General features: G+C 44.4%; 1 protein-coding gene across 1 annotated transcript; it reads right to left on the bottom strand.

Moving 5' to 3' along the window:
- Positions 1-932: 932 nt before the first annotated feature.
- LOC143860207 (very-long-chain 3-oxoacyl-CoA reductase 1-like) lies at positions 933-13,090 on the bottom strand. Its single transcript, XM_077370771.1, has 3 exons — positions 12,107-13,090; positions 4,058-4,127; positions 933-1,410 (listed from the first exon to the last, which is right to left on the bottom strand). Exons 1-3 carry the CDS (start codon positions 12,742-12,744, stop codon positions 1,156-1,158), a joined length of 963 nt encoding a protein of 320 aa, XP_077226886.1. The 5' UTR covers positions 12,745-13,090; the 3' UTR covers positions 933-1,155.
- Positions 13,091-14,271: the final 1,181 nt, after the last annotated feature.

Raw genomic sequence — 14,271 nt, 5'->3', positions numbered from 1 at the left:
ACACTTGTCATTAGCCTCTTCCATCTGCAAAGGGAGGCCCTTTAGTGGTTCCAGTGGCTTCTATTCACAAGTCTATCGTTCGTGGGGGATGTTCGTTTAACCCCTTAATACCAGATTTGGACCTAGCATTCCCTCAATCCTAACCCGACCCAACCCGAGCCTCGAGTTGAGTATGGTCAAACCCTAACCCAACCCATCAACCTATTTTTTCCAAATTGGGTGGGGTTGGTTTCAGGTTCACCAAGGGCCAAACAAAAAATACAAGGAAAAAACATAACCCTAAGAAAATCACGATAAAGGATTCGGTTCGGGTTGCCAAGGTCTCAACCCTAAACCAACCTGAAATTAAATTGGGTTGGCTTTTCCTAACCCTAATCCAACCCAACCCAAAATTGGGTTGAACCTATCTGGGTTGGCTTTTCCTAACTCTAATCCAACCCAACCCAATCCAACCCGAGCCAAAATTGGGTTGAACCTATCGGGTGGCAATTGGCCATTTAAATTGATGATTTTAAAAATCTGAATCCATTAACATGTTGGAATAAAATTGATTGTCCTTGTAAAGGAAAAAACATTCTTCCCATGTTCCTAAAGCTTGTAAATGAGGATAGATTTGAGAAAAGCTACAATAGATTATAATCTTTTCTTCTTTATCTATGTTGTAAGGTTTGTTCTTAGGGAAGATACTTGTTGGTACTTGGTACTAGATTCAAAGGATAGGTTTGTTCTTAGGGAAGATACTTGTTGGTACTTGGTACTAGATTCAAAGGATTAGTGCACGGTTCAAGGCAAGACAACACGGGTATCCTTTGCCTGTCAAAAAATATGAACAGCTAAAAGCTGTTGCAATTCCAAAAAAGAGATTCACAATACTCAACTCAACTAAGCCTTTGTCCCAAAACTAGTTGCAATTCCCTAAAAGAGATTCACAATGATAAGAAGAAATAAACCATAGAAGCTCTTCAGTAATTAGGTGCATGAGAGAAAAGTACAGCAAACAATACGAGTAATCTGAACTATTGAGTCCATTCACTATCTCTAAAAGAAAAACCAATAACAAAAGGAAAACAACAGATGCATTTAAACTCCAAGATTTGCATGCCTAGATCATCTTTGATATTTGCCTGACATCCAAACAAGAAAATAGGCAACTGTCTATTCTGTCTTTCTGGAGTCCTTGAGTAGTCCCTTCTTACGAATAGTGAGACAGAACCCGAGGCGCCATGCATCAATGGCGGACTCTGGCACAGAACGAGCCAAATACCACAGAACAGAATGTGGCCAATAGGGTGTGCACCGTGGTTCGTAGCCGATCCAACGCATGGCAGCTCGAGCATAACCGTCTGATGAAGGTACAAAGAAGGAAGATCTCTTGATTTTCGCCATTTTCGTCGCTACATACAATGGAACCTACAACCAAGAATTCATACAGGATCAAACAGAATGCATAACCTACAAACAAACCCAGAATCGATTGCTGGATCCATGAACATAAAAATATGCAAATTCAAAGTTTTAATGCCAGTTTGCCTGTTGGGATATTCCTAGAAGTGTGCCGGTTATGTATTTAACCAGAAAAATTCACTATTATTTGATTTTTTTTTCCTATGAATGGATTGATGGAATGGATATAAAAACATGTACATTTAAAGTTTTAATGTCAGTTTGCCTGTTTGGTTTTTCCTAAGCCTCCGTTTCTTTTGATGTAAAATGGGATGTAAAAGAAATTGTAAACCCAACAAAATTTGTTTACGCCCATTTTACCTGGAACGAAACAGAGCCTAAAAAGAGGCAGTTCTCGTATTTAACTAGAAAAACCCGAAATATTATTTGAATTTCCCCCCTATAAGCTTTACTTATAGTTCTCTCAATGTCTTAGGTAAAATCTGTCGATGTGAAAGCAATTATGAGTATCAAATCAAATCGATCATCAGAACAGCATACATGAAGCAGCCCACCCATTTTCAAATTTTATCACTTTATATACCTACTAATGAAATATAGATAAAAGGAAAGTATAGAAACAGAATACAAAAAATGCCTCACAAAGTACTGATAAGAAGGGATCATATGGAATTAAAGAGAAGAAAAAAAAACTTAGTGTCCGGCTGTCCGCCCATGTCCAATTTTATCTCTTTGTTTGTATCCCTACCTAAAGATCTAGATAAAAGTTAGTATGGGATATATAATACAAGAGCATCTTCCAAAGTACTGCAGGCAATGTAATGCTGATCAGAAGGAAAGGGATCATTTGTGACTGAGTAAAGGAAGTTGGCTTCAAATTAAGTGACAAAGATCTCAACTTGACAGAGTAGAAATTGGTTCCAACTTCCAATTTTATCTCTTTGTTTGTATACCTACCAACTTCCAATTTTTTCTCTTTGTTTGTATACCTACTTGTGAAATCTGGATAGAAGTTATAGTACAGGAAATAGCTTTTCCCATTGTTTGAACAATACCAAAAAAGAGTTGCAGTTTTGACCAATTAACTGTGATTGACTTGATGATTTGATTCCAATTACAGGACCTAAATAATGATTTGCATGATTTTAACACTACTGACTTCCAAATAGCTTTTCTTAGCCAATAAGATTAGTGACTCCTACATGAGCTTGAATGGCCTACTGTTCAGCTCAGTGTCAACAATCAAGTCTTTATTTAGACTAAAATGTGGAGGATCCCTAAAAGCAATTGTTTCTTATGTAATAAATAAGTGTCAACAATTTTTCAACTTGAGTGATACAACCCATACATTTGAACAACTGTATACGCCCTTTATCATAATTCAAACAGGAATGCAAAAGTTTAATAGCTCATGCTAAATTTTGTTGCAGCAACAACTGTACAAGTTGATGGTATTGGACCCATGACCTAATACTATAAGACCATTCGCTGAATCAAACAACTTCGTAAGCAATCTGCTAATTACAAACAGCTGAAATTTTGACAACCCAATTAGCCCTGTTTGGATTGCAAGAATTTTCTGAAAAAGTTTGAAAATGAAAAATATTTCTAAAAGTTCCTACTTTTTTTTACACAATTGGGAAAAAAAAGATAACTTGAACCAACCTTATTCATTTTTTACTTACAGGGACCTTTGATTTATGATAATATCCCTCTAAATTACACCATTAAAAAAAGTAAAAATCCCTCTAAATTAACCACAATCATATCATTCCCCTCTATAATGTGGAAAGAAAAAAAATCCCACGAAAACATTCCGTCAGAAATATTTTTCTTGCAATCCAAACAGGGCCATATGAGAAAGATTTCAGGCAGAGTGACAGCCAATTCATGCATCCTTGACGATCTGTTCTCTGTGTGTTACGCTGGTATAGAATACCAGCAGGTGTTACTTACCTAGTTTTTGTGATGCAGTCACCTAAGCAGACACACTACAGCATCAAACAGCTTCAAGCTCAAGGATTATAGAAAGGAAATATACAAAATGCTTAAGAACGATATTCATCAAGATAATGAAAATGGGGATGGGTTTTTGTGCTGCCACACATGCAATATAAAACAACTGGGCAAACTGCGAGTGTAATGGATGGCATCCAAAAAACATTCAACTTTCCGAAAAAATGGTAATTGCCATCTCTTAAAAGACTAATTATAACCATGGTTTTAAATGGGAAATGATAAATGCGCCGCCCCTTTTCATTACTTGGGACACCCAGGTACAGTGTATCTATGACTGCAAAGGGGCTGTCGGCTGATGTACTTCACATTTAAGGAATGAAGTGACCTGATTACCACGTACAATGCAGAGCTGGGTGTCCAAGTGATGAAAAGGGCCGCATTTATCATTTCCCTTTTAAATTTCAGCTGAAATACCGAAATGTCGGATTTTGGTTGGGACCGACACCCAAACCACCTAAATCCGAAATTTCGGCCAGAATCCAAAATTTCGGGAAATTGTAAGTTTTTAAAATTTTTTCCAAAATTTCAGCCGAAATTAGCCGAAATTAGCCGAAACTGAAACCGAAATTTTAAACAGCAACAAAGTAAATATGCTTTGAGGAGAGAGACAGATCTAAAATGGAGAACAGCATACCTGACATTGCACATCAATCCCATTCTTCTTGTACTCAACATAGAGGCATCTTGAAAACTGATCAATATACCTGGAAACATAACAAAATGACTCAAGAACAAAATATACAAGAACCTCTGCTTATACTGGATTCCTTTTTTTTTTGGCAGGTAGGATGGGATTGAACCTCCGACCTCTTGGTTAAGGAACAATGTATCATACCAATTGAGCTAGAGGCTCAACCCCTTATATTGGATTTCTGTACATGGCTGTTAAGCATAAAAGATTAAATAAGCTTTTGGAGTAATTAGTTGTTTCACAAGGTATCAGAGCAAAGGTTCTGATTTCAAAGCTCCTTGACATTAAAAATCCACATGCAATGGCCAACCCAAAAGAGGGGCCACGTGTGCCATGTGCAGGCCAACTCTAAAAAGAGGAGCCACATGTGAGGGGGAGTGGTAAAGTAAAAAATATTAAAGAACGCCTTCTCCAGCAGCTTAAGCTTTTGAAGTAATTGGCTGTTTCACAATGATGGTTCCCCAGCATCCAAAACACAGCCAGAGAAAAAAAAGACACCTAAATAGCTTCACCATCTCAAGATCCTTTCAAGATTTGATGGTTGGTGATCAACAACAAGTGAGACACTGGTGTATCATGTATGATTCATAAACCTACACATTCCTCAGTCCCGACACATAAACCAACAAAAGGGGCAAAATATCATGGGTTCCTCATTTAATCACTTCGAATAAGGAGCTTTAAGGGCTTCTTTTTTCTTTGAATGATAAACAGCTTTAAGGTTTGTACTCACTTCAAGCCCTGTAACAGCCTCAAACAGATGATATTGTTACGTGCCTAGATACGTTGCACTTAGAGTGGAATAAATTAGTTTGGATTTTTATAATTTTCGCACTTTGCTTTCTAATTGTTTGGTATGGGAACGAGTCTTAAAGATAAGGTTTACGGTATCTACATTGGTTTGGGTAGGAATTTTAGAGGAAGTGGTAAGTGGTTGCAAAGTGGGTTTTCAATTTAACATGTAAGTAGTTTGACTCAACTCAACTCAACTATTTTCAAAAAAAAATTTAACATGTAACTAGTCCTTTTTGAAATCAATGAAGAAACTTATTCCAGAAAGTATGCATCTCTGTCCACTAAAGGAGGACTGACCCTTGCCCCAAAGTGGGTCGGGGGAGACTGATCTTCCCCCTAAGAAGATCAATCAGAACTGATTTGGTTCATAACAGATACATATTGATGGGGTATAAAAACAGCAGCCTATAAGCTGTCGACACGTGGCCCGAAGATGGCCCATCGCAGACCCCGTGTCAGCAGGGGTAGTTTGGTAATTACAGCAGAGTAGGTGAGCTCGAACCTATAGCTGGCTGACACCTGTCCTGGAGTAATAACTCCCCAACTACCCCAGTTTTCCCTCTATAAAAGGGCTTCCAAAGCTCATAAACAAGGGTAATAACTTCTTACCCACCACTCTAAAAACTAGCTCTGCACTCCTGCTCATACTGACTTGAGTGTCGAAGGGCCTGTCTGGAGCAACACTGGCTCAGCTACTCAACTCCTTCACTTCGGTTCCGCAGGTCCTCCAGCTCGGTTCTTACGTCACTGTCATATCTGTTACCCATTTTAGGCCTAACAGATTGGCGCCATCCGTGGGACCGCGAACTAAAAGCTGTTCAAATCCCCTAACAAAAATGGCAGGACGGAGGAATGCTCGAGTACCAACTGCACGGACTACCCGCGCCGTGCTACCTCACGAGACCCGGAGTGAGCGAATCGCCTCACAGGTGGTGGCTGCTTCTGCTACAGCCGAGCAGAGCCCTGCTCGGTCGGAACACCTCAATCCTACGCCCACTCCGGATCAAGTTCAAGCGCTTTTTCAACAGATGACTGCTCTCGTCGGTCAGTACCAGCAACTACTCCAGGCCCTCCCCAACCTCCCCCAGAAGCTCCACGACCTGTCCAGGAAAGGTCAAATATCCACAGGGGAGAGCCAGCGCGCCACGGTGAGGACCGAACTCACCACTACACGAGACAAGCCCAGCACGCCCATACAGAACCCCACCAGCGCCGGAGATCACGGTCCCGCTCTGCACGAAAGCATCGAGCCCAAGAAGACCGCGCGCCGCAGGAAAAACTCCGACCTCATCGTACGAGTTCGAAAAGCCAGTCCGGCTCCGCGGCGAGCCAATCCGTGGAGAGAAATAGGTCACTGGACCGACCAGACCGTAGAGCTGGTCCGATGTTACGGAGGATGGAAGAGATGGACCACCGAATAGAAGAGCTGGCAAAGGATCAGAGCCGGCCCGCTTCTAGGGCATTCTCAAGCAGAACGCCGTTCACTGACGACGTCATGGGTGCCCCAGCACCCAGAGGATTTAAAATGCCAACCGTCCCGCAATACGACGGGACCACTGACCCTGTGGACCACTTGGAGATGTTCAGGACAATGATGCTCCTCCACGGTGCGTCAGACAGCTTCCTTTGTAGAGCCTTCCCGACCACACTGACTGGTGCGGCAAGGGACTGGTACTCAAGGATCAAACCGAACTCCATCAGCAACTTCGATGACTTCGGGGAGGATCTGGTCCGCCACTTCATGAGCAGCCGCAGGCCAAGGAAAACAACAGCATCCTTGATGGCCTTGCGGCAGGAGGATAATGAACCTCTGAAAGCCTTCGTCAGCCGCTTCAACAGGGAGGCACTCCAAGTGCCAAATCTAGATCCCTCAGCCGCTACAAACGTGCTTCTCGCAGGTGCTAGATGTAATGATTTCCGACGAGCAGTGGCCTGCCGGAATCCGCACTCACTAGTAGATCTAGTGGTCGGGGCAGAGGAATATATATCAGTAGAAGAGACACTGGCGGCCCTGGACGCAAATCGGAGGAGAACCTCTGAAGACAAGAACCCTACCAAGCAGCATAGGGATGACAAGGCCGTCAGAAGAGAAAAGTCCCCCCAGAGGAGGGAGGAGAACTTTACCCCTCTCAACACCTCCAGAAGAAGCATACTGGCCGCAATCGAGGGAGAATAATTCGTAACATGGCCAACCAGAATGATCTCCAAGGGAAATAAGAGAGACCAATCAAAGTACTGTCGGTTCCACAGGGACCACGGTCACGACACGGACGAATGCTGGCAGCTCAAGGAAGAAATCGAGCTGCTGATTGGCCGGGGCTACTTGAAAAGGTATGTCCGAAGTGACGGCCACAGAAGAGAGCGCAAGGAGAAAAGTCCCCAAGGCCGGAGCCCTCGGCGGTCACAGCCGCCCCCTGCCCGGGGTTAATCTCCTCCGCCATCCAATCCACAACCAGAGGCACACCGATCCCAGCCAAGGGGAGTCATCGGCACGATTATAGGAGGACCCGCCGCTGGGGGCACATCATCTGCTGCTCGAAAAGCATACGCACGCCAAGTCAACGCCGTCCACATGCAGCAAGAAGATGAAGACGGACAATGAGATCTCCTTTTCAGATGCGGACCTCGACAATCTGATGCTGCCACACGACGACGCCCTGGTCTTAACCATGCTCGTCGCAAACTGGGAGTTGAAGAAAATCCTGGTCGACAACGGGAGTTCGGCCGATATTTTGTACTATCATGCTTTCGAGAGAATGATGATAGGTGACGACCGCTTAAGGCCGGCGAACTCAGATCTGTTCGGTTTTTCAAGAGAGGTCGTCAAAGTGGAGGGACAGATTGAACTCCCAGCCCTCGTCGGAGAGCCGCCCTGCCAAGCTTTCGCCATCGTCAACTTCCAGGTAGTGAGAGCCACTTCGGTCTATAACGCTATCTTGGGACGACTCGGGCAGAACTTAATCCGCGCAGTCGCTTCAGCGTATCACCAAAAAATGAAGTTCATAATGCCCAACGGCATGGGTGAGGTCAGAAGAGATCAACCACAGTCCAGGGAGTGCTATGCCATGGCACTCAAAAGGCAAAGATGCATTGGAATCCTTGCCGATTGAACTACTTGATCTGAGAGACGAAGCACAGGTGACTGAACCCGCCGAAGACCTCCGCAAAATACTATCAGTAGTAGGCTACCCGGCGTCAAAGTGACTTTGTAAATATACACTGAATGTGAATGATAGAAGAAGCTCTTTTGCAAATCTCTTCGTACAGCTTGGAAACCCAGTTCACTAAAACTCGGGTACTCATTACTTGGAAACCCAGTTCGCTAAAACTAGGGTACTCGTTGCTCAGAAACCCAGTTCGCTAAAACTAGGGTACTCGCTATTTGGAAACCTAGTTCGCTAAAACTGGGTACTCGCTGCTTGGTTCGCCACGGCTCGTCTCCGCAAAGATCGGGAGCGTACTCCTGGTCCGGAACCAGCCCGGATGCAAAAACCAACGCTGCTTGGAAACCCAGTTCACTAAAACTCGGGTACTTGCTATTTGGAAACCCAGTTCGCTAAAACTCGGGTACTCGCTGCTTGGTTTGCCACGGCTCGTCTCCGCAAAGATCGGGAGAGTACTCCCGGTCCGGAACCAACCCGGATGCAAAAACCAACGCCGCTTGGAAACCCAGTTCACTAAAACTCGGGTACTTGCTATTTGGAAACCCAGTTCGCTAAAACTGGGTACTCGCTGCTTGGTTCGCCACGGCTCGTCTTCGCAAAGATCGGGAGCGTATTCCTGGTCCGGAACCAGCCCGGATGCAAAAACCAACGCCGCTTGGAAACCCAGTTCACTAAAATTCGCGTACTTGCTATTTGGAAACCCAGTTCGCTAAAACTGGGTACTCTCTGCTTGGTTCGCCACGGCTCGTCTCCGCAAAGATCGGGAGCGTACTCCTGGTCCGGAACCACCCCGGATGCAAAAACCAACGACGCTTGGAAACCCAGTTCACTAAAACTCGGGTACTCATTACTTGGAAACCCAGTTCGCTAAAACTAGGGTACTTGCTGCTCGGAAACCCAGTTCGCTAAAACTAGGGTACTCGCTACTTGGAAACCCAGTTCGCTAAAACTATGATACTCGCTGCTTGGAAACCCAGTTCGCTAAAACTAGGGTACTCGCTGCTCGGAAACCCAGTTCGTTAAAACTAGGGTACTCGCTGCTCGGAAACCCAAGTTCAATAATACTTGGTCATCCTAAGCCGTTCAGAACATCTCCAGCCAGACTCGATATAACACGTGGGTAAAACTTAACCTGAAGAAGGTTCATCCGTCATCTCCAGCCGACCAGGATATAGCGCCGTGCGCTACAGGACAAAACTCTGGTCATCTAAAGCCGACAAGGACTCGGTGTGATTCGCTGCAAGACAAAATTCAATTTCGTCTTTTAGCAGATTGCGCTATATTTAGTTCATCTCAAGCCGAACTGGATATAGCGCAAAGCGCTACAGGACAAAATTCAGGTCATCTCAAGCCGAACTGGATATAGCGCAAAGCGCTACAGGACAAAATTCAGTTCATCTCAAGCCGAACTGGATATAGCGCAAAGCGCTACAGGACAAAATTCAGGACATCTCAAGCCGAACTGGATATAGCGCAAAGCGCTATAGGACAAAATTCAGTTCATCTCAAGCCGAACTGGATATAGCGCAAAGCGCTACAGGACAAAATTCAGGTCATCTCAAGCCGAACTGGATATAGCGCAAAGCGCTACAGGACAAAATTCAGTTCATCTCAAGCCGAACTGGATATAGCGCAAAGCGCTACAGGACAAAATTCAATTTCGTCTTTTAGCAGATTGCGCTATATTCAGTTCATCTCAAGCCGAACTGGATATAGCGCAAGGCGCTACAGGACAAAATTCAGGTCATCTCGAGCCGCATTGCTTTTCCAGGCCGAACTGACGGCTTGGCCGCACTGCTTTTCCAGGCCGGACTGACGGCTTGGCGGCACTGTTTTTCCAGGCTGAACTGACGGCTTGGCCGCACTGCTTTTCTAGGCCGAACTGCTTTTCCAGGCCGAATTGACGGCTTGGCCACATTGCTTTTCCAGGCCGGACTGACGGCTTGGCCGCACTGAATATGACGCGTCCGCTAGATGACAAAAATCAGATTTTCCGGGCCGGACTGATGGCTTGGCCGCACTGCTTTTCCAGGCCGAACTGACGGCTTGGCCGCACTGCTTTTCCAGGCCGGACTGACGGCTTGGCCGCACTGCTTTTCCAGGCTGGACTGAAGGCTTGGCCGCACTGCTTTTCCAGGCCGGACTAACGGCTTGGCCGCACTGCTTTTCCAGGCTGGACTGACGGCTTGGCCGCACTGAATATGACGCGTCCGCTACATGACAAAAATCAGATTTTTCGAGCCGGACTAACGGCTTGGCCGCACTGCTTTTCCAGGCCGAACTGCTTTTCCAGGCCGAACTGACGGCTTGGCTGCACTGCTTTTCCAGGACGGACTGACGGCTTGGCCGTACTGAATATGATGCGTCCGCTAGATGACAAAAATCAGATTTTCCAGGCCGAACTGACGGCTTGGCCGCACTGCTTTTCCAGGCCGGACTTACGGCTTGGCCGCACTGCTTTTCCAGGCCGGGCTGACGGCTTGGCCGCACTGAATATGACGCGTCCGCTAGATGACAAAAATCAGTCCGGCCCAAGCCGGACTGGATATGACGCGTCTCGCTAGACGACAAAAATCAGTCCGGAACTATTTCCGGGCCGGGCGGGAGGTGAAGGCCAGAAGAGAAGATCGCCCTCCCGGTAAGGAAGAGGGGAGTAGGCCCACCAAGATACGGATGAAAAGCTGCCCTAGTTAGCTACTTTACGGAACTGAACTATCTATCTGTAGGCTTAAAAGCTGTAGTGCCCCACTATCAAGAAGTAGTATGCTTTGCGTTACTGTAATAAGCTCGGAAAGGGGCTGGCCTGGGATTAGTGAATACGGAAGGTATAGGGCTAGGAAAAGCGCATCTCGTCTTTCTTTTTGCTGTGTCGAGATCGCCACACATCTGAATCGGAGTAGGGTCGACAGTTCGTTTCTCCCGGAGAAGCAAGGAGGGGTCCTGCTCGAACTGTAGCCCGTTAGGGCAGATCCAATGAATGGGTTACGCGGGAGCAGAAATCGAGAAAACTGGCGCTATACAAATGAACACCAACGCCTGCTGCACACCAGCTGGATGCGACCAAGCCGGACTGACAAATTTCCGGACTGATTCCCAGACCAGACTGACAAATTTCCGGACTGACTCACAGGCCGGACTGACAAATTTCCGGACTGACTCACAGGCTGGACTGACAAATTTCCGAACTGATTCCCAGGCCGGACAGACTCCCACTGATCAGAGATGTAACTCACCACACTTCCCGAAGTCACCATAATGACTTGGAGAACTTGGGGGCAACTGATGGGGTATAAAAATAGCAGCCTATTAGCTGTCGACACGTGGCCCGAGGATGGCTCACCGCAGACCCCGTGTCAGCAGGGGTAGTTTGGTAATTACAGCAGAGTAGGTGAGCTCGAACCTATAGCTGGCCGACATCTGTCCTGGAGTAATAACTCCCCAATTACCCCAGTTTTCCCTCTATAAAAGGGCTTCCAAAGCTCATAAACAAGGGTAATAACTTCTTACCCACCACTCTAAAAACTAGCTCTGCACTTCTGCTGATACTGACTTGAGTGTCGAAGGGCCTGTCCGGAGCAACACTCCGGGTTGGTCATTCTGACCTCGTTTGCTCTTTACGCAGGGCTTAGCTACTCAACGCCTTCACTTCGGTTCACTGTCATATCTGTTACCCATTTTAGGCCTAATACAGATACTCAGATAAATTACAGGAGCCAATTATGCTTGTGAAAGTAAAAACAATAAAGTTTTTAGATATTAGAAGCTCCTGACTAGATCTAGGGGTACTGTACTCGTTGGCGAATCATGCTTGTGAAAGTAAAAACAATAAAGTTTTTAGATATTAGGAGCTTCTGATTAGATCTAAGGGTACTGACAGATGTGATGCTTTTGGGAATTCCAAGTATTCGATGTAAGTAAATTTTTGTATCCTTCTGGGTCTACGGAGGTAAGGTAGTATATCCCCCTCTTGTAATTTTTTTCACATTAATAAAATTTATGGCATAAATCACAGGAAAGAAAAGATGAAACTTACGCTTTTGTAGCGGCATAAACAGCATAAAGAGGATCAGAAGGTAAAACAATGGCCGAACCAGAACCAATATTTACGATCGCGCCCTTCTTCCTCTTAATCATACCAGGCAAAACAGCTTGTGTAACCTTTGTAGTCCCTTCAACATTGATTTTGAACAAATCATTCAACAGACCTTCATCTACCTCATGAAAGAATTTTGCATAAGGGTATGAAATCCCAACATTGTTAATCAAAACCCCAACATCTAACCCATCAATAGTCTCCTCAATCCTCTTAATTCCTTCAGATAAATCCCCTGAAAAATCAACAACGATGGTTTTTATCTGGGTCTTACCAAATTTGGCCTGAATTTCATCAGAGACCTCTTTTAATTTGTTAGGGTTTCGACCCACTAAAACTAAATTGAGTCCTTTTCGAGCCAATTGAAAGGCAAAACCCTTTCCAATACCGTCTGTGGGCCCAGTAACGAGAGCCCAAGAGCCGTATTTCTTGAGATTCTTTGCAGGTCTGAGGAAAGTAACGTATACCCATATGAGAAAAGAGATGGAATTTTTTAAAAGAGAGATGGATCCAAGAATTGTGAGGAGAAGAACCCAGAAGGGTTGGGATTTTAGGTGTTCTAGGCAAGAAAGATCCATCCCTTTTTCTCAGTATGTGAAGGGAGATGGTTGAATCTAAGAAATGGGTTTTGTTTGGAGTAAATAAGAAAACCCACAAGAATCTTTTGTGTATGGTGTTGATTCAGTAGCTAGATTTGACCTGTCATAAGGGAACAAAACTAAAAACAGAGAGGAGAGAGAGATAGAGGGGAGGTCAAGGTTTTAATGGGGTTAGGAAATATAGTTGAGCATCTAGTTGATGTAGTTGAAGGAATAGGGTTGGGGTGGTTGTAAGTAGATGAGCTGAATATTGAACTTCTTAGTCTATTTAAGAGGTGTGGGTGTGTGTGGGAAGGATCAATCCCACATGGATCCGCGTGATAGAGATGGAGAGCAATGAATTTGTCTATCCAATTCTCTGTAGTTTTTACTTATGAGGGGATGTCTATGCAATTTCACACATTCCATTTAGCAGCTCCCCTTTTTCAAGAGAGAAGAGCCACCTCATAGCTGAATTTGTCTTGTTCATTTGTTCACATAAGGTGACACTTTTATCCTTGAAGAGAGGGTCTACAAAATTGCCTAAAAACTCCCTGCTTATATAATCACCAACCATAAATTAAAAACTCCAAACTCTCAATAGTAAAGACTTGAAAGTCATGGGGATTGATTTATACACGCCAAGTACTCAATAATGCCATCTCCCGAGGTGAAAACAAAACTTTAGGGCGCTGATATCCCCCCTAAACGGATAAAATCCCCCTTTAACTGTCTCTGTGAGAGTGGTTCACTGATTGAAGATAAATTCACCCCCTTTAACGTTTTTCTTTGCCTTTGAAATCTAACGAATAACGTTAGGGGGGATTTATCCATCAGAGGAGGGGAAATATCATTTCCCAAACTTTAAAGTCATGGATTTGATATCTAGTACTCACTATTGGCATGCCATGGCTGATTGATTTACGAGATTTGCTAGGCAATTTGTGAAAAGCCATTTGGGGACTCACTTTTGCAGGAGAGAATAGCCACCTTAGATAAATTAAATGAATAAGACATGTTCTACTAAAAAATAAGCCTGTGTGGCTGTTCTCTCCTGCAAAAGTGAGCTGAGTTAGAAAAAATTTGCTAAAAAGTGAGTCTGTGTGGTTGTTCTCTTGTGCAAAATGGTTTTCTATGAAATTGCGTGAGAAATCCCTTGTCTCACAATATCATAAGGGCTCTCATGTTAATAGTTGTTCAACTGGTTTTCTTGAAAAAAACTTCAACAAAATAGAGATAGAACATATAAAATGATAAGGACCATTTATTATTCGTACCTTAAAAGACGAATACAACAAAGAGCAAAGAGCCGATAGAGAGGAAAGGGAGTAATGGATCGTGCATATTGTAGAGAGAGAGAGAGAGATTGATTGATTGATTGACTGACTGACTGACTGATTCGTGTAAAACTGTAAATCACCCTTACCGCTTTGGTGCTATGGGCTTCCCTTTTTATAATCAACATTGTACACTATATTACTTGTAAATCAGCCTTACCATTTTGGTGCTATAGGCTTCCCTTTTTAT

This window comes from Tasmannia lanceolata, unplaced genomic scaffold (genome assembly GCF_043159265.1).
Source record: "Tasmannia lanceolata isolate RefF3 unplaced genomic scaffold, GAP_Taslan_0.1 ptg000037l, whole genome shotgun sequence".
NCBI classification, from domain to species: Eukaryota; Viridiplantae; Streptophyta; class Magnoliopsida; order Canellales; family Winteraceae; genus Tasmannia; species Tasmannia lanceolata.
This window is presented reverse-complemented; position numbering and strand designations above follow the sequence as displayed.

Bases quoted from the DNA above. Each gene is read 5' to 3' on its own strand.
- LOC143860207 (XM_077370771.1), bottom strand. From the start codon at position 12,744: ATGGATCTTTCTTGCCTAGAACACCTAAAATCCCAACCCTTCTGGGTT. The intron at 4,128-12,106 runs GTAAGTTTCATC...TTATGTTTCCAG, and splicing joins GTTTATGCCGCTACAAAAGC to GTATATTGATCAGTTTTCAA. The intron at 1,411-4,057 runs GTATGCTGTTCT...TCTTGGTTGTAG, and splicing joins GGATTGATGTGCAATGTCAG to GTTCCATTGTATGTAGCGAC.